General features: G+C 39.5%; 1 protein-coding gene and 1 long non-coding RNA gene across 3 annotated transcripts; one reads left to right on the top strand and one right to left on the bottom strand.

The window, feature by feature from the left end:
* The first annotated feature begins 16,739 nt into the window (after nt 1-16,739).
* On the top strand, nt 16,740-17,775 carry LOC122198073 (uncharacterized). Its single transcript, XR_006191906.2, has 2 exons — nt 16,740-16,837; nt 17,059-17,775. It is a non-coding gene; the product is annotated as an uncharacterized LOC122198073 (long non-coding RNA).
* Nucleotides 17,776-17,937: 162 nt separating this feature from the next.
* On the bottom strand, nt 17,938-20,359 carry LOC111878167 (protein MULTIPOLAR SPINDLE 1). Of its 2 annotated transcripts, none has more exons than XM_023874678.3 (10): nt 20,097-20,359; nt 19,905-19,962; nt 19,684-19,833; nt 19,528-19,596; nt 19,321-19,397; nt 19,147-19,201; nt 18,934-19,047; nt 18,623-18,815; nt 18,400-18,470; nt 17,938-18,319 (listed from the first exon to the last, which is right to left on the bottom strand). In XM_023874678.3, the coding sequence occupies exons 1-10, from the start codon at nt 20,328-20,330 to the stop codon at nt 18,135-18,137; spliced, it is 1,206 nt and encodes a 401-aa protein (XP_023730446.1). In that variant the 5' UTR covers nt 20,331-20,359; the 3' UTR covers nt 17,938-18,134. The 2 variants fall into 2 exon arrangements, with proteins under 2 accessions (XP_023730446.1, XP_023730445.1); XM_023874677.3 differs by having other exon boundaries at nt 17,940-18,319; nt 18,623-18,818; nt 20,097-20,355.
* Between the last annotated feature and the right edge of the window lie 764 nt (nt 20,360-21,123).

The following is a 21,123-nucleotide window of genomic DNA, read 5'->3' as shown; positions in this document are numbered from 1 at the left end:
GATTTCAAAACCACCCGGGACTGTTAGAAAACCTAATTATCAATGGTTGCCCAAATTAGCCTCCAATCCATCATCTGTGTCCTCTGAAAAGTCATTAAATGATAATAGATCTGAAAAGGCATCAGGACAACCCAGGAAAATAATGACCTAGGTTCCCAAATCTAAATAAACCCGCACATTTTCCAGGGACAGTTGCAGGGGAATGTCGTCAGACCTTGGTTCGTCGACAGCAACCGCTCCCGGCATATGACAGGAGATATCGCCCAACTGCACAACATTCAATATTTTAATGGAGGATATATCTATTTTGTGGGTGGAGAAGGTGGAAAAATCACTCAAAAGGGAACCGTCACAAATGGGGTGTTAAGCTTCGAGAATGTCAACTTTGCTCCCGAATTGAAGCATAGTTTGTTGAGTGTGTCTCAGATATGCGACAAAGGCTATTCTACACATTTCACCGAAAAGGAATGTATGATTCTCAAGAAAGGCTTTGTCATCCCAGAAGAGTGGATTCTTGTGAAATCTAAAAGGGATGGGAATGCTTAAATCATAGATATGAATAGCAATCTTCCAGAACAAGTTACGTGCCTCTTCTTAAAGATCTTCGAACAAAATGCAATGTTATGGCACCGAAGACTCGGTCATGCTAACGCCAAGAACTTGAATCGTCTTTCAAAGAATGAGATGGTTCGTGGTTTACCTGTCAAGGACTTTATCACGTTTGAGAAGTGTGTGTCATGTGCCCAAGGTAAGCATCATAGAAAACCACACCTGCCAAAACAGGTCAACTCAATTAGTCAGGTGCTTCAATTGCTACATATGGATCTGTTTGGACCAGTAAACGTTCTCAGCATTAACAGAAATTCCTATTGTCTGGTTGTGATTGATGGTTTCTCTCGTTTTACGTGGGTTTTCTTTCTATCCAACAAAGCTGGAGTTGCTGATCTAATTAAGAAATTCATTGTATTGATTGAGAACCAAACTAACAACCGGGTGAAGGTGCTTCGTATCGACAACGGAACAGAGTTCAAGAATTTTGTACTCGATCATTTTTGCGCAGAAAAGGGTATTATGCGTCAATACAGCTCCGCTCACACACCCCAACAAAATGTTGTTGCTGAGAGGAGAAACAGAACTTTAAAAGACGCTGCAAGGACGATGTTGTGTGACTCCAAACTACCTGTTTTCTTTTGGGCCAAGGATTTCGGAAAGGGTGATTGGTTGTTTTGAGGCCTAGGATTAGGCCGGAATCTGAGTATATGGAATGGAGTTGGAGTTCGTAACCCCTAGAGGGCTAGAATAGTATGTATGGGAGAGATTCCCAGGAGGAATAGTTCAGGGTGATGTATGGATAGTTTGAGCGGACCGGTGAGACTGAAGGCCGGAAGGCATAGCAGTCAGGCCGGAAGGCGTACCAGTCAGGTCGGAAGGCATGCCAGTCAGGCCGAAGGCCTGGTAAGGCGGTCCAGTCATGCTGAAGACTTTGTATGCGTTAGTGGATCTATATGCGGAGAATGGGTGATTATGTCGCCATGCAATAGCAAACAGTAGGTCTGGCCCCGGGTATTGATCATGTTAGTGAAAGGTGGTGTATGGACTTCGATAGTCCTTATGATCAGATTCAGAGTATATGTGATGCATAAAATACCGATTACTCTACAAGGGATAGTGTAGATTGGGGTGTGAGCACAGTGACACTTGTCTGAAATGGCAAGGTTGGCAAGTAGATTTCCTTGGATAAGGAAAAAAGGAAAGGTATGTAACTCTGGGAGGGAGTGTTGGTTCACAGAAGTGAGAGCAATAGTAAGAATGGATGATTCAGAGTATTTCAATTATGGTTGTTGAGCACCGTGATTGTGCCAGTGGTTTAGGAGCACATCCGGTTTGGGTGTCTGTTGTGGTCGCGGAAGGAATTCCGGTGGTATAGGACATGAGGAGTCCGGAAGGGATGCAAGGGTAGGTCCTTGGAACCTAGGTATGGGAGCGATCATGGGTTATGTATATAGTGGTAATTCATCTTGGGGATGTCTGATGGTATCGTCAGTGTGTCGGGTTTTTCCAACCCGAGGATGTAAAGCAGGCTCAGCATGTGTATGTGATTACAGAAGAGAGCTCATGGGAGTTGCTCAGGAGCTGAAGGATGTGCCATCCTGTCAGCACGGAAAGAAAAGATTTAGATTCAGAAAGGAAGCGGGATAAGTCCCAGAAGTGAATTTGATAAAGGATATGCCAGTCGAGGAAAGGGGTAGCAGCTTGGTATCGAGTCAGGACCCAATGGTTCAGGGAGATATCTAGCTTTGTAATAGTCAAGTGATTGTTATGATTTGGAATGATGGAAGTATCATCGGGTGATCATTGGTTGATAAGTGTTGATATTAGAGAAAGAAGCCGGTGGACGGCTTGAATCAGTTGTCGTTACTCTGTGAGGGAAGAGTTGGAATTTATAGAGGTTGATAGCAGTGTTCGGAGGAACCTGGGTCGATTGATACCAGGAGGTGCATTGTGGGAGTATTATCTGGAATTGTGTGCTGCACCAGGCTTCGAGGGCGAAGCCTAATTTAAGTGGGGGAGAATTGTAACATCCCAAGTCAGAATCAAGAGTTTAGGGGGTAAAGTGTAATTTTGGAAAAGAGGCGCTCGGCGAGTAGGAGCTGCAACTCGTCGAGTCTAAGCATGTGTCGGGCACATGTTAAGTGACCGGACTCGCCGATTCGGAGGCTGGACTCGACGAGTCTGTGCTGGAATGAGAAACCCTAATTCCTAGGGTTTGCACCCTATATAAGGAACCTTAAGCCCCCACCCCAGCCTCTTTAGCATTCCCTTTGATGTCCAGAAGCTTTCCTCATCGATTTCAAACCCTAATTTGAGAGTGAGAAGGATTTAATTGTGTTTTGGAGCTTGGAAAAGAAGGATACTTGAACCAAGAGTTGGTGGGATCATAGAGGAGCTAATTGGATCTGATCTCCTTGCTTGTTGGCATCAGATTGAAGGTAAAAAGTTGTTTCCTTGACTTTTTTGTGCTTAGATTGTTCATGGATGAAGTTTTAGGGCCAAATTGTCATATATGAGTCTCTTTTCGAGTATTTGGTTCAGATCTGGGGTTGCTACTCCAGATCTAGACTGGTCTTGACTCATGAATCTGGAAAGTGATAGCTTTGGGGCTTGATTGAGAGTGTCCTTGCCTTAAGCCTTCATTTTAGCTTGATTAGAGCTTGTTGAGCCTTGCATGCATATAAAGTTGGAAACTTTACGTGTGAATCTGGCCCTAGGAGTCCAGATCTATGTATTAGAAGCAATGGAATGGCCTGTGATCGTCTGAATAAAGATGTCATGTGTGGACTCAACGAGTTGGAAGAACAACTCGGTGAGTCTGTTGAAGATTGCCTTGGACTCGGCGAGTCTGTTCTTGGACTCGGCGAGTCTGTTCTTGGATTCGGCGAGTTTGGTCGTGGAACCATAACCTTTTTTGGTTAAGCCGTGAATCGGTGAGTCGAGGGACGACTCGGTGAGTTAAGCAGGATGGGACTCAAAGATTGTTGAACTCGACGATTCTTGGGGCGACTCGGCGAGTTGAGTCGTGATATGGGAGTTTTGAGTATGGGAACTCGACGAGTCAACGGTTTGACTCGGCGAGTAGGGTCAACCAGGAAGGTTGACTTTGACTGAGGACTTGGACTTTGACCAAGGGTTGACCAGTTGACTTATAGGGGTATTTTGGTAATTATTGGTATTTATTGGTTTTGGTTATTTGGTAATGTTCAGTGGTGGAGTTCGTGTCGGTGGTCGGAGCACCATGATCTTATTCTTCAGTCGGCAGTTACAGGTGAGTTATCCTCACTATACTGACAGGGTCTACGACACCAAGGCCGACCCTCTGTCGGATGGAAATCCGGGTATTGTTGTTATGTTATTGCTTTGCTATGTTTGCATCCTGGTAGTTAGGATGGTATACGATAGGGACCTGGTTAAGGTCGGTATCCTGATAGTTAGGATGGTATGTGTGACCGGAAGGTCTTATGTGCTATGAAGAGTATGAGATATATGTTGTTAGATGTTATGAGAGTTGTATGTGTTATGTTACGATATAAGCAGTATGTTATGGACCGGAAGGTCATCATGTGATATGCGGTTATATGATATGTATGTGCTATGTATGTCATGTATGATAAGGACCGGAAGGTTAAGATGATATTTATGTATGTGCTATGTATGATATGTATGGTAAGGACCGGAAGGTCAAGATGATATGGACCGGAAGGTCAACAGAGTTATGGGATGGAAATCCCCTGAGACATATGGATCGGAAGATCCTATGGAGTTATGGCCTGGAAGCGCGTATGTGCTGTTATGGCCTGGAAGGGCGTACGTGTTGTTATGGCCTGGAAGGGCGTATGTGTTGTATGTAGTATTTTGGGGGTAACTCACTTAGCTTTCGGGCTTACAGTTTCGGTGTATTGTTTCAGGTACTTCAGGAGATTGTGGCAAGGCGAATGCGTGATCGTACCGCTCCACGGTTTTATGTTGATGTTTATGGGATACTCTGATAACAAATGAATTAAAAACCTTTTTGTAATAACTTAATGAATATGGTTGTTTTTGAAAAGTTTAAATTGGTTGTAAATTTTTATGGTGTTACACTTTTAACAAATCTCGTTTCGATGTGCTTGTGGGATTTCTAAAAATGATTCGTTTTGAGGATTAAGTTTTTCTGTTTTATTTTTTTAATTCTTCTTAATTTTTAAATTTGTTTTTGTTTCTGTAGGTAGGTTAATTTAAATTTGCGCATTTTATTTTCTTTTCTCTTACTTTTATTCTCACCCATGCACAAATTTAGGGGGAGAAATAATCAAAAATCCAAAAACAATAAAAATTTCAAAAATCCAAAAACAATAAAAAATCCAGAAAATTAAAAATAATGTTGATAGTCTTGTTTGCAGGTGTTGTGACGGGAAATGAAATTAGCAAGTGATAACGGGCAATCTGAATTTGCATAACGTACCTAAGTTGAATTGTCTATGCTCTGTGCTCGATGCGCTGGTAGGCACGAAATATTTTAATTGGACTTGACTAGGAAGAGTTAAAACTTAAGTAATTCAAGGACTTGACAAACATTGACCTAGTTAGATCCGTTTAGCCTGACAATACGACGCTCAGATAGGTTGAGCAGGGAGATATACATGGGAATCTATTGGTCACACTAAAGAACCCGTATCTAGAATTGTGGATTCACTTTTCCTCGATGTGCGGATTCTATCCTTAATTCCAGTTTTGATGGGGTGACTGGAGAATTCCGATAAGTTGGGTCTGTAGAAGGTTATTTTCTTTCTTTCTGTTTGTTATTCATATGTTGCCTCCTCTGTGTGATCGAGAGATCCGACCTTGACTGTAACATATGCAATTCTATCTATCTACATCTTCTCTCTATGCAATTCTTTCTGTCTGTTAGCCATATACTGTCTCCTTTGCGTGACTCAAAATCTGACCTGGTACACAGTATATGCACCAATCTCTTCTCAATCCCTCTAAAAACTTCAGTTAGTCATATGTTTCATCCTTTGCGTGAGTGGAAGAGATCCGACCTGGATGTACAGCATATGCATTCTAAATCTATCTTCTCTCTTAATAATTATCTACTCACCCAGTGCAAGGAGTATTATGGAAGTCCTTGATGGCTGGAGCATATCAGGAAGCGGGAAACACGTTCTAGTACAATTAAAATTGAACACATACAGATTGACTGTAGATCTCGCTGCTTAATTTAGGTGGACAACAATATCCCTGGTTGTCGTCAGCTAAATGGTCCCTATGAAATTTACTTAAGAATAAGGGCTAAAAATGTCATGTTATTGGTAAATTGTCCAATATTATGTCACAAATGTTTCATGTTTAAGTGGACCACAATATTGGCGATCGATCAGACGAAGACGTGAAAATAAGGGTACCGACAAGTGGAATAAGGTTGTCTAACAACTTTGATCCCAGCGTCACAAATTTATTCTCAGTAATTAAATTTTTTTGTTGTATATTTTATTTGGTGTTATTTCTATTTCTATTTATTTTTATTTTTATTTATAATTTTATTTTTATTTTTATTAACTGTTAAAATCTAATAATTATTTTTAATTTTAAATTTTGCAGATTAATTTTATTTTATTTTACTTTTAATTTTAGTTTTAATTTTAATCCTCAAAAGTTTTTGTTTTTGAAATTTTTGAGAAATATTGGACTGTATTGGACTGTGCCTTACACTGTGTTGCCATCAGGTAAAGGGAATCAAGGTATAAAAGGTGTTTACATCCGGAATCCTTCTCACTTCTCTGATTCCGTCTGCAAACCCTCCCACCCTCTCTCTCTCTCCTCAAAAAAAAATTCTCGGTTTTTGTGAAATTACTCTGATAGCTTTGAAGGTATCACGTTTTCGACAAGGAATATGGGCTTGTTTCAGTGATTTGATGATTTTTGAGCCTGAAATCGACGAAAAACTGATTGTCAGAGTTTATGGCCGAAGCTTACGGTCGTGAAGAGTTTACGGCCGTGAACTCCGTTTGCGGCCATTAGCATACGGTCACGGGTTTACGGCCGTAAACCCTCGTTGACCGCAAACTCTGATTTTGACCTAAAATTTAATTTTAAAATTTATTAATTCATCTTTGGGGTCAAAATTAAATCATTTAAAATTTTAATTGATCACTTTTCTCTCTTGTTTTACTTGGTATGTTTTAGTGCAGATAAAATGGCGGCTTTAAAATTTGCAGATATGCACAACCTGGCGATGGTTCTTGCTGATCCTCTGGTGGCTCATCTGGATTTTAAATCAATGATTCATGGATTGAGAGAATGCTGCTTGGCCTCTGCCATTACAATGAACACTGATGTCTATCAGAAAATCATTCGCGAGTTCTGGCAGACTGCCAAAATGACAAGGGACGATAATGGAGCTGTCACTGTGAATGTGATCGTTCAAGGATGCAAGATTGTTATCGATGAGACCTTTGTGAGAGAGACGTTGCTGATCAACGACCTTCCGACCTTTCCCACGGAGATTGGTATTGATGATGCTCAAAGAATATTAAGGAAGATGGGGTACGAGGGTGATTCTCCACCAACAATGAAGAGAACTTCTGCCGCCTTAATGGAGATTTCTAGCCCATGTGTTCGTGAGCTGCATCTCCGGCAGAAGGTTCGGTGCTAATGAGATATCCCTGAGAAACACTGGCGCTATTGTTTCTCTCGCTGCGGGGATCGGCTTCAACTTTTCTAGGTTTATCCTGGACGAGTTTGTGGTCAACATTAATGCCACTACTCGAGATACTTTCTAATGTACCCTCGTTTTGTTTAGCTCTTCATCAATAAGCAATTTCCCAATTTGGTAAAGGATGGAGAAACACTCGATATGAAGTCTTTGGGCCCTCACATCATTGGGCTCATTAAACAAAACCGCAAGGGGAAGGTGGTCTTTCAGGGGTTGTATCTATTGGTAAAGTTCGGACGATTTGCCAAACCGAACGAAGCCACCGAGTCACATGGATCTTCGGAAAAGATTTCATTGGAGCACACTTCATCGGAAAAGGTGATCTCAGAAGGAGATGTAATCACCGTGTCGGATTAAGAAGGAGAAGAGACTGCTACTCCTGCTGTGTCAGTTACAGAGGAGCATGACCTACAAAATGTCCAAGTTGAAGGAGATTATAATGAAGGGTATTCTAAGAACACTGTTGAGCCTAATCAATTTGAACACCTCGATCTCACAGGTTTCGACAGAGATGAGATTCCTACCAATTTTGGAACTAATGATGATTTTCTGTCAAACGTCAACCTCAACTCGCTGCTAGATAATCTCAGTGATGTTTCTCACACGGAAACGGAGAGTAGGGATTCGGAAGACGCTCTCGAATCAACCCCCATTACTACAGAACAAGTGGTTTCTCTTCAATTCCAATGGTGACAGTGTCAGAGATTCCTCCCCTTGACATTGTTTCACCTACATCTGAGCCACTTCAGGGTGATTTCTCATCAGACCAGACGTTGCCGCGTCCGTCCAAAAGAAGACGACAAGATCCTAGGTTCGGGCATCTGGATTCCAGTTTGTCTCAAGGCTTGCCATTCACTCCAACTACCACTCCTGCTATTGTATCTACAGAACCTTTTCAGGAAGGCCCTAGCACATTCTTTGAGGTTGGTGGTTCCTTTCATCCATCAGGATTCTCTCCTCCAAGAACTGATCTTGATGCAGCTTCTGTGCGTTTGGCCCAGCATCTTGCTCAAGAACAAGTTGTTGCACCTTCTTCTAAGGGTGAAGGAATTTCTTTTAGTGAAGGTCAGCCAAGAGAAGATGACTTCGTGATCGATGAACTCCAGAAAAGAGTGAGTGTGCTGGATCAGAAAAACATTGAGCTAAGCATTCGTGTTGAAGATCTCCTGAGTGAGAATATGAATTTGAAGATTCAAGTTTCTGATCTCTAAGAAGATAAAGCAATCAAGTCCAGGCAAATCTCTGAGCTCCAAGATCATTTCAATCTTTTGACCTCCAGCTACTTTAATCTCAAGAAGAAGCTTGAAGACGATTTTGGTGATAAGTATAAGACATCCGCAGATGAGCATAGAATCGATCTTCACTCTCAAGCTCATCCTATTGCCATGCCAACTACTCAGACTTCTCGAGTGGTAAATCGTTTTGAAGAAGAGCCTACTCATGCTCCACATATTTCAGAGATCATTCAAGATAACACAAGAGAAAGCTGCCAAGAAGGGACAAATCTTGTTTAAGAGGAGTTCCGACAAGAATACACCAGTAAATCAATCCACAATCACTGTTACGGATCTCGAAGTCGTAAGGTTTAGAGACACGTATGGTGATCGGTCAGGAATCATATCTTGGGGTTTTCATGATCCCCTGCAAATGTGGATTGTTCGCAGAAAGAGCGGCAATACGGAGCTCTACAAGGATTGTCATGATTTTAACTCTTGGACCAGGGTGGATCTTTCAGAGCTATCTCAATCTCCATTCTCAAACCCGTCAGATAATCAGCAAGCAACTAAATTCAAGCACTTTCTGGAAGATCGAGTAAAGAAGGGTTTTCCAGCTATGAAGATTGTTGAATCTATAATAATGGATCATCCTGACGTCATTGATCCCAAAACTGGTAATCCACTCCAGGTGGTGATGTGGCCTGCTACAAATCAGGTCAAACAAATTCCCGTGCTTCAAGATTACCTGGATGGATCTCTAAGCTCTATGCTTTACTTGGTGTTTGATGAAACCACAACATCTGTTGTCATCAAACTAAAGGAGGGGTGCATTTGTTTGTATGACAGAAGGGATTTGTTCCAGTTTAGAAAATGGGACATTCATCATTTGATCCATTTTCAGATTCATGTTGCTAAGGAGATATTTGAGTCTTCCGCGAAAGAATACACCACTATGGTTGCTGAGATTATAAACAAGCGGATGTGGAATGGAGTTATGGGGCTGGATGATGAGATGATCGTGGACAAAGATTGACTTCAAGCTAGCACCAAACCAAGGGGGAGATTGAAGGGTCTAATTAGTGGTTTGGTCTAGGCTTTCTATGTAATAGGTTCTTTTGAGTCAATTTATAGCTTGTGGTAGATTGTGTGTAGTTTACGGCCCAACATGAGTTTACGGCCGTAAACCCAAGGTTGGCCTAAGTCCAGTATATATAGAGGTGTGCTAGGTCTTTTGTCAGTTGTTGATGCCTCAGAGTTCACGGCTGTTGTAACCACAAGTTGTACCGGACGTTATTCCTAATAGAAAAGTGTGTGCAAGCTTGTTCATTCTTAATTCTACGTGTTCTTTATTGTTAATTGATTGTGTTTGCTATTTGATCACTGGTAAGATCCGTTTTAGGACCTTACAGGAATGAAGTAGGGTTCCAGACATGTCATTAGGGATAATTTTTGGCTTTATTTATAGGTTTCATCTTCTCCACGACGTGGAGAGAGGCTTGCTACACCGTAGGAGATGGTTTCTTTGTGTCCAAGAAATTTCTGATTTACCATGTCGTAGAAAAGCTTTGCCACGCCATGGAAACTGGGAATCAGAATTTTTCACAAAAATGAAAGTCATCCAAAATTTTGTCTAGTTTCCAAAACATTATGAATGTCATCAATAGGAGTTACAAGTCATAATATATTATCAAAACACTGATGAGGGGTCAATCTACCAGTAACATCCTTTTGTGTCTTTTTCAGCTCCTTTTGCATCCCAGCTTCCATTTTAACTGTTATTAATCATTTCAAATCATATTAAGTATCATATATCTTAAAAATATAACATTTATACTCAAATATATTAGGATGATGGCCTAAAACACATAGTTAAATAAGGCCATATCAGGGAGCATCATAGGACTCATGATGAATGATGTCTTTATCTTTAACCAATCAGATGATTTGTTTCTAGGGAAAAAAGAAAGGATCCTCAACTTTAATTGCGTAGTCTTAAATGGGAATATAAGAGGCTAGATGGGATGCAATACTTTTTTTAAGAAAAGGTATTAACGGGTAAAGCTGGAAACTTTACCCTTAAAAGGACATTTTCAGGGTATATGAGAAGTATGAAGCTCAGATCTGAAAAGTTGGGGATTATTCCATTAAGACTGCCCAAACAGACTGAGGAACTCGGCGAGTCCAGAGAGGGACTCGACGAGTTGTATCGATTTGTCCCGATTATGTACAAGGTAGAACTCGATGAGTCTGTGAAGGGACTCGACGAGTTGACTCGTTCTATCACGACTACGAGTAGCAAGGGAACTCCGCGAGTCAGGGGACGACTCGATGAGTTAAGTCAACTCAGATTGTTGACTTTGACTTTGACTGAGTGTTGACTTTGACTTGGACCTTGACTTTGGTTAAGGTTGACCCGTAAAGGGGTCTTGATGTAAGGAATGGTATCTAAGGGGTTGTTTTGTATACGGCATGAGTAGAGTCGGTTGCAGGAGCAGAGATGTTCAGCTACTTCACCCGACATTTGAGGTGAGTTTTCCTCCAATAGGAACGGGTCGAAGGCACCAATGCCAACCCGTTTATGTATGTTAGCGTATGCTGGGCTTCGGTCCGATGTCGAGGTTAGCCCGAGGTAGGATATGTATGTTTCTAGACTTCGGTCAGATGTCGGGGAAATCCCGAGGAATGTTTGTATGCTTGATGTCCTCGTGATTCTTGCATGTGTTTGTTTATGTGTTCCGGGCTTCGGTCCGATGTCGGGGCAAGCCTGAGGAAGGTTTAACTTATATGTTATGTGTCATATGTTCCGGGCTTCGGTCCGATGTTGGGGAAAGCTCGAGGAATGTATATCTATTTATGTTATTATGTTATATGATTGTTGATATGTTATATGTATACCGGACTTCGGTCTGATGTCGGTCGGGGCCTGATGTTAGACTTCGGTCCGATGTCGAGCGGGGCCTGATGCCAGATCTGTCTGACGCCAGGCGGGGCCCGATGTCGGATCCGTCCAATGTCGGGCAAGGCGCAATGTAGCGGGCAAGGCCCAATGTACGCTATTATGTGATTATATGTATGGTATGTGGTAGTTTGGGGAGACTCACTAAGCTGCGTGCTTATAGTTTTCAGTTTTGATTTCAGGTATTTTCGGTAGCAAGGGCAAGGGCACGGGATATTTGTAGTGCACGCACCATTTGTTTAGCCTGGGATGTTACACTATGATATATGTTTTGATGTTATGATATTTTGTGATACACTACTTCTGATTTTTATATGATGTTCGATGACTATGGTTTTCTTAATAATTAAAAATGAAAATTTTATATTGTATTTTTGGGATGTTCCAAGCTCGATCCTTGCAGTTGATCCAAAAGGTCGTCGATTCGAGGTAGGCAATAATGGTTCTTGATGGTGAGTTTGTTCAGTTCTCGATATTCTATGCACATGCGGAATGATCCATCCTTTATTTTTCACGAACAAGACCGGTGCTCCCTAAGGTGAGAAGCTTTGTCTGATGAATCCTTTGCTCAGCAGTTTGTTCAGTTGACTGTAAAATTCCTGCATTTCTGTCAGTGCTAAACGGTATGGGGATTTGGCTATGCGGGTGGCTCCAGGGATCAAGTCGATTTTGAACTCAACTTGGCGCACGGGTGGTATTCCCAAAAGGTCTTTTGGGAACACATCAGGAAAGTTACAGACTTTTGGAATATCCTTGATGTCTTTCACTTCCTGTTTCCCATCAACAACGTGGGCTAAGAAGGCATGGTTTTCCTTGCGTAGATACTTTTAAGCCTTGATGCAAGAGATGATTTGCAGATTCGCGTAAACTTGTCGCCATAAATGATGAGGGTTTCGCTACTTGGCAGGTTAAGGCGTACGACTTTTTCGTAACACAGGATATCGGCATGGTGACGGCTTAACCAGTCCATGCCAATGATAACGTCAAAACTCCTTATTGTGACCGGCATTAGGTCGATTTGGAAAGAATAGTTGTTTAGAGTGAGGGTACATCCTATGTATATATATTTAGTGCTTTCTATTTTTCCATTTTCAATTTCTATGGTGAATGTTTCATTTAGCGATTGGGGCTTCTGTTTGAGTAAGTGTTTAAATGTGTAGCTCACGAAACTTTTCTCCGCACCACTATCGAAAAGTATGCATGCATATGAGTTATTCAGGAGAAACATACCAGTAACCACAGTGGGATCCTTCATGACCTCCTCATGCCCTATTGCTAAAACCCTTCCCACGCCTCCACCATTTATGTTCTTTTCCTTTAGGCACTCCTTGAAATTCCCCGTCTCACCACATCTGTAGCAAGCCTGACTCACCCCAACATTAGCGGCTTGGGTGGTTTGTTGTGCCGGCGCCTTACTGAAATGGGTGGTATGCCCCTTCCTATTGCAATTATTGCAGTGCATCTCTCGACAAGCTCCATAGTGATGGAAGTTGCACTTGTTGCATTTTGGAAAAGTCCTAGCATATTGCTTGGCTGGTGCAGGGACGGTAGCGGCATGGACAACCATAGTTTTTTGTTTCTTGACAAGCTCTTGAGCGGTTTGGCCCTTTTTCTTATTCCCGAAATTCCGTTTGTTGTCTCCCATTTTTGGTTGTTCGGGAGTGAGGGTTATAATGCCCTGACGGACTCCCTGGTCGACAAGAGTTTGTGCCAAACGCTTGGCACTGTCAAAGGTGCTTGGGTTAGCGAATATGACCCTTTCTCTGAATCAGAGGGGATAGTCCCCAGATGTAACGTTCCACCTTCTTGGCCACTAGGGTGACCATCCCAGGGCACAGAGTTGCCAGTTCGTTATATCAAGTGGTGTAAGTGGCAATATCAGAGCCCTTCATGGTGTGGTCCCATAGTTCTTGTTCCAGTTTCTGCATCTCACTCCTTGGGCAGTACTCCCCTAGCATCATAACTTTCAGGTCCTCCCAACTCATGGAGTTGGACACAGCAAGGGTCAGCGTTTTAACATGGTCGTTCCACCACGATAAGGCCAAGTTCGTAAATGTACAAGTTGAGTATTTGACCTTGAATTCGTCCGGGCATGCATAGATTTCGAATATGCAATCGTTTTTCTCAAATCATCTTGTTAAGGTAACGACACCGCCATCGCCATGATAGGTTCTGGGCTTGCAGTTCATGAATTCTTTGTAGGAGCACATTCGTTGGTGCCCTTGGCTTTTGCCCATATTGGAACTGTAGGTCCCATTTCTGCTTCCATTTTCATTTCCATTCCCATTCCCATTTGTGTCGTTACTGCTGATTTGGGCGATGGCGGTTGTTACAGCAGCCTAGAAAACGGCAGATTCCAAATATGGAGGTGGTGGTGGTTGTGGTGCTTTTGATGTGTTGAGTACACGTCTGATAACTCTTATTGGTGGCATCTTTTTGCCATAAAGTTTAGAGGTGGAGTGATGATAAGTATTTAATAGTGGTTATAATTCACGTATTATTGAAATAGAATGCCTCAGTTATATATGCATTATGTCCCGTCTTTATTATAACTTGTAAGCAATTCATAAATAAGAATCTACTGTAGTAAGTAAACAATTGTAATATAATTTATGAATCTAACAACAATACCCAATGAAATAAAATGCACGCCAATTTCATTGATAACATATATTAGTACATGGTTTTGGAAAATTTGACCTTTATAAAGGTCTACAATACATCAAAGTAAAGAAAATTATGTCAGCATAACGACCCCCCGAATAGTGTAATCACTTATTCGTAGGGTCGAACCTACATACAAGAAGGAGTAGTACCAACGCTCACTTGTAAAACCTACTCTATAACAAAATGTGAGTAGTGTGAGCACTACTCGCGACGTGCGGTATCCTGTGGCCCCTGGAATGTAGCCATAAACGCCTGCATCTCCTCCACACGGCGCTCATCCTTGATTACCCTCTGCTCAAGGGCGGCATGTCTCTCCTGGTACTTCCTAGTCTCCGCACAAAAGATCACGAGTTCCTCCTGGAGGCCAACGATGATCCTTCGTGTCCGGTCGTTGTCCTCGTCCAGCCGTCAGAATCGGGCGGCAGTGACCTCAGTGGCGGCACCCACATCCAAAATATGGCTCGTGGATGCTATGGCCTGCTCACCGAGGTGAGTGATTTGGCGTATCATGACACGGTGGGCCCTGTCCGCTGGACCTTCGTGAATGAGGTCGTAGAAGCGTCGCTCCATGCCATAGGGAGTGTGTTGGCCTTGCTGTCAGCTTCATCTATGTAAATCCTCCGCCCAACGGGGCGTGGATCCCTGGTAACCCTGCCAATACGCAGGAACACGGGCGACATACGGTGGGTTAATGATTTCAGACTCTGCATTTGAGTCATCCTCTAACTTTTCCTCCTCTTCTTCCTCCTACGGATCCTCTTTGGGATCCTCTTCAGGGTCTTCCTCAACCATCTCCTCAGGATCCTCTTCGGGATCCTCCTCGATCCAACCGCCATTTCCCTGTTTAGGGAAATAGGGGTCTTCAGGCATATGGAATCCTGCCATGATGTTTGTGTAAGAATAGAGATATGAGAAACACCTACAGGGTTTAAGTGTATGGTTCTGTAGTATTCTAAAATACTCATATAGTATTTTTAAACTTTATGTTTGATTCTAGAGTTTCTTGGTATATAGTGTTGGTAAGTACTAGATTCGTTGTTCACCCCGATTATTCCTAAGCATATGTTAGTCACACCTCGAATAAATATAGTTGATCAGGCTATATTTATCCAAGATCTATTTACATACCCAGAGGTCTACCCGTAGTGTTCAACTTATCGTAATATTTTTATATAGTTCTTATTATGACACTATTCTAGTATGTATGCGTGTACTTATACTTTTATAAAAATATCTTTATATTTTAAATTATATCTTTTTAGTCAGAGTGTTTTAGCCTCATTGTATTTATAGTTGTATATCTTACATGGTTTGATATACTGTAACGCCGTAGATCCGGGCTAGTTAATTTAGAGATAATATGGGTCGAAAACGACTTTTCAACAAACAATTATTTAGAATAAATAATCTTAACTAAGTCGTAGAATGTCTCAAGGGTTTTGTACATATAAAGAACGCCGAAATCCAAGTTATAACGAAGAAGTTATTATCAGTTTTCCAACAAATTTCAACTTCTTTATAATTTTAGAAAACGGAAAATTTTCATTTTCCATGAAAATTTTAGAAAAATAGACGAACATAACTCGTTTTTAAAATTCTTATTTTTCTTAGAAAAGGTTTCCGAAAAACAGCTCATTTTTCCTCATCTAAACGTAATCTAAATAATTTGATCGGAATCGCCTTCATATTCAATTTAATAAATTTATTATAACAACAAATATCGGTTGTTCTACTTGATTGTGTATGTAAATATTTGGAGACATATCTCCCCATATTGTTAGAGTTGATAAACTATTGGGCAATGTCCCAAACTTGAGGCTCACTTTTTTTGAGACTTATCCGGTAGTGATTAGGGTTTAGGTTCAAATCCTTTACGGTTTAGGTTAAACCTAATATCGGCTATTATAGTAGATTGTAATGTTTGTGTTTGTATGATTATAAAGCTTTAAATTAAAGTATGGGGAGCACTTGCAATTAGATTAGGATCCTATAGAGTCTTGCCATTGACAACCGTACATGCAAGGCACAGTTTATTTACGAGTCCATTAAATACATAATATTTTATGTCAAAATGTTACACTCGATACTCAATAACTAAATAACTCTCTAACTTTTTTTTTCTGGAATTACGAATATCATGCTTTATCATCGTCGATTCATCTTTGTCGATTTTGAATATATGATTCCACATTGTGGAACTCTTAGACATTTCCCAAAACTTTGGAATTTGACAAGCCTTTTTCCAAATCTAAAAGAATCCCGGAGCTTTTGTCCTTATTTCATAAGTTTTAAGCATTTTGTAAAGGGCTTCTTTTGCAAAACAGGGCCCTATTTTTTTTATTTGTCAAAACATTGGCCAAATTATTATATGGGCCTTCCTAGTTTGATCATTTTTCTGATTAACCCAAAACTAAAATTATTTAAGACTAAACTGCATAAATGGTCTGTGGTTTGTTTAAAATTGTCACTTTGGTTTAAAAATGTTTGAACTAGCACCATAGGTCTAAACTTTTCATTTTATTGCGAGTTTAGTCCGATTTGCTTTGGACCTTTTTATAAAGATGATTTTGCCTTTGCTTTTAGCATTTTTTAGTTTTTTATTTATGTAAATATTTTTCTGATTAAAAAAAAATTAAAAACCAAATCTCTCTCTCTCTCCTTTTGAAGAAAATCTCTCATTTGGGTATCTTTCCAATCTCGTTTTCAGTTAGGTTTTTCTAAATCATAACTCAATGGAAATCATTTGTGAGTTTTTTTTTTCAAGGGTAACTTAAGAATCAGATTCCTAAATTCGAATCAAAAACTAAAATTGTGTCTTTGTGTTCCTGGAAATCAATTTAAGAGTGTATGTGTGTGTGTGTGCGTGTTCTAAATTTCTAGAAATCGATTCTTGGGTGTTCATCCCTCATCTTTATCTGGAAATCGATTTTGTGTAATTGGATTTATGCTTCGATGGTTGTTTACAGGAATAAAAAAGATGAAAGAAAGTTGGATGACTAGATATGAAGGGGAGGAGGGGTTTCAGATCCGTCGATCTGAAGAAGGTTTTCAGACTTCGCTGGTGCAAATCCATTCTTGTCTAAGGAGGAGATCGAAGACATGAGCTCACGACTGAAGACTATCGTCGGAGAGATAAGGTAGAGAAGCGGATTTCGATTTAGGGTTTTGTCCTCCGTCGATTCGCCTTCAGATCACCGTGTGTGTGTGTTCAGATGAATAACCCAAGAACCCACGAACTCGATTTGATTTCGTCTTCATGATTTCGTCTTCTGATTTTGTTTTCTTCTTTCTCCCTTATTCGATATGCCCTCTATTTCATCTTCTGATACCGTGGTACTCGAGGGTGTGGTTGGGGTGGGTTTTTTGGTGACAGTGAAAATCGAGCCACAGATGGTGAAGATGAACTGAGAAGAGGGTGGTGTTGTAAACCGATCCTAACAGTGATGAAAATAGATGGAGAAGACTAACCCTAGATATGATTTCTCATTCTCTTTTCTCCATCTCCATTAAGAATTGACGTGTTCAACAATTTGTTCTAGGTGTTTTTTTGTTCATCTACAGAAAGAGAAAGAAGAAGATGGGTATTTGGAGAGAGAGAGAGAGATTTATTTATATTTTTATTGTTTATTTTTTATTTTTTTAAATCTGAAAATCAAGAAAAACAATTAAGAAAAAAAAAATCATATTCACAGGGGAAAATCCATCATTTTGAAAAAAAAATCAGAATAGATTGAACTAAACAAGCAATAAAATGAAAATTTTAGACCGTTGGTGCTAGTCCAAACATTTTTGGACCAAGGTGGCAATTTTGAGCAAACCACAGGGACCATTTGTGCAGTTTTGTCATTATTTAACTATCCATAACTTGAATATAATATTTTTTTGAGCTATCAAAATCTTATTTTTATTAATATCATAACAATAATGAATTTGAAGACATACACACGCAGCATTCAACATGATCCATGGCTCCTTAATATGACAATATTTATTATAAAAATATATATATATTTACCATTAAACTAGTATGTTATGTATAGATTCAGCAAAGCAAGGTTCGAAGAATGTTGGGGTTGAGGTTGTGGAGAGATGCAATCTGGGCCACTAATTTGGCAATTAGCCCAATTACACGATCCATATATAAAATGTAAAGCCCACATCTGCTTTCCAACAGTTGAAGTCCTTTTCGAGCATGGAGGATTGAAGTCACCCACTCTTCTAACAACTCTATATTATAGTATATGATATTATAATACTTAAAATTAACCACATGTAATGTAATTAGCATGATGAAAATACATGCATACCTGAAGCAAATCCATCTGTCTTTGACCAACTTATAAGGTTATCTGATACCAAAAATTCAATAAGCTGGATCCTGTTAATCACAAAGTAAACATATTCACAACCCAAATAATATTCTTGCTAAGTTATAAAAGTGTCATGAGTATCAACATTGCATATGAGAAACAAGAAGCATATCATGTTGCATTCACATAAATAATAATAATAATAATAATAATAACTTACAAAATGTAGAGACTGGTATGCATTTCAAAAAAAGCTGAATCAAATGGATCAAGAAACAGCAAATTTTCTGAGAGTAAAGAGATTCTTTGAGAAACTGCAAGAATCACTTGTTGTCCAACACATGATTCACTTCCAAGCTTACGAAGCAAATGCTGAACATGGAACTGGGGATTAGTTTCAAACTGATTATGAGCTTCTGAAACAGAATTACTGAGTCGATCAGAAGATGATTTAACAAAGATATGAAATAATAGATGTCTGATAATCTGATATGAACACATATTTAGATTTACAGAAGAGAAAAATTTTACCATTTCCTTGTGATGTGGTGCACATTTTTTTGACTAAACGTAGTGACAAACTGCCAACAATCCCTTCAACATGTTCGATACTTGTTCCCTTGGACAAAATATTCTTGATTGCATCTTCAGGGAAAGGACAAAGAGAAGATCATAAGAATAGAGCATAGGTTTTAAATGGAAATATGCAAGGGTTGACTTCAAAATGAAACAAAAAGGAGATACCCAAAATGAAGTCTACAGCTTGGTGGGACCAATTTGCAAAATTAGCATCATCTGGCTGCAACAATAGCACATGCAGAAAGTAAAAGGTTGAAGATAAGACTTGCTTCACATGGTCGGTAGAATAAGAAGAATGAAAAAGAGGAAGAATTCAATTGATTAGCAAAACACTCTTACAGAAGATATAGTATCACATAACTCCACAAGAAAATCAACTGAAGCCCTAAGCTGTTCAATCTCCTCATCATTATGCTCTGCAAATGCAAACGGTATACACAATCAAGTTGCCTTTTCCCGGAGTAATAAGATAATGGAAAGTTAAATAACATACGGAAGCCCTAAATTAAGAACATAATTTGGATGATAATCGCAGTAATCTATTACCAGACCAAAATGATCCTTGTGTGAAACTGGAACCCTCACTTCTTCTTTTTCTTCTTTCCTTCAGTCTCACTGCAACAACAATTCCAAAATTGTTTTACAAAAGATACAAGTACACACACACATAAACACAAAGAACCAATCACATATGTATAAAACCTTGTCGAAGAAATCTACGGCGTAAGACATCATTGAATCTCCCGTCACATCCCTCTCCTGATAGCTGATTAGGATTCAATTTCCCTAAATTTTCAAAGAAATAGCATTTGCAGGATGCACTCCCCGTGAATAATTCATGATGTAATCCATCTGCATACGAAACAGATGAACTTTTTAGATACAACACTTACAGTATACGCATATAGAGAAGAGAGAGAAACCTTCAACTTCTTCGAGATTTTTTTTTAGTCTGAAAATCTCTTGTTTGCGCTCTTTCGCCTGAAGAGATTTACAAAGAGAATTGCTAAATTTTGACCTCATAAACACGTTGTATTAATGATTTTGGTTAGAATTATAAATTAATTCGAAGTTGACTTCGAATCAGTTGATGAATGGGATATGAGGAAATGTACCTTGCGTTTCCACTTGATAGCATCAGAACTCGAGGTAGCGGATGGAGGATGAGGAGTTTCAGAATGTTTCTTCAGGACTTTGGAACGAAGAAGAGCTATGGCTATGGCAAGCTTCAACGATTCGTCTGAACCGGCGGTGGTTTCCGACGCCATTCCCCCCTCTTTGGCTTGCAGCAGATGCGCGGGAGCTCTGCTGCAGTTATACCAACGACTAATCTTCAATTGAAAATCCATCCCTTCTAATTGTTAGTTTTATTTAAATAAATTTAATGTTTATTTACATTAAATGGTTTTTTTTTTTTGTTTATCCTATGTAAAAATAATCGCTGTTCTAAAAAAATGTTAAAATAATTTGTTTTTATAGGGTTCGAGATTGATTGAAAAAGAAAATAGTAAGGCTTTTTTTTTGAGTTTATCTAAAAGTGTTGGATGAGCGATTTTAAACTTATAATATGCAAAGTTATTAAGACATTTGATTTTCCAAAATAGGTTAGAAAGGTCGAAGCATATAATATTATAAGAAAATATAATGTTTTCCATATCTATTAACAGAATGAACATTAATTCATAAAAAAAAAAAAAAAAAAAAAAAAAAAAAAAAAAAAGAACAACTCTTATGAGATCGTGTTATAGTTTTTTCCTTTTTTGGACAAATGTTATTTTCGAGTACTTTGCACAATAAATCAAATTCACGAAACTAATTTATATCAAATTGTTGAACTATCATCTTATAAATATTTCTTTAAAATAACATGGCACCAAAAAGTTGAAGTGAACATTTTTTAAATGGTTTAATTCTCAAGTAATCATTATTAGGTCACAATCATCGTATTAAACAGGGACAGAGGTAGTAGGGGACTAGTGGGTGTTGTTCCCCCAACTCTATTGGGATTATTGTATTTACCCATCAAAACCACTTGTTGTCTATATTTTCTATTTTTTTGGTATTACTTGTAAAGTTGTAATAAAGGTATTAGGATATTAATGTTTTGTTAATGTTATACATTGCATCAGTTATTTAATGTTT

Source organism: Lactuca sativa, chromosome 5, assembly GCF_002870075.4.
Source record: "Lactuca sativa cultivar Salinas chromosome 5, Lsat_Salinas_v11, whole genome shotgun sequence".
Lineage (NCBI taxonomy): Eukaryota > Viridiplantae > Streptophyta > Magnoliopsida > Asterales > Asteraceae > Lactuca > Lactuca sativa.
Note: the sequence above shows the minus strand (reverse complement) of the source record. Positions and strands in the feature narration are given on the sequence as shown.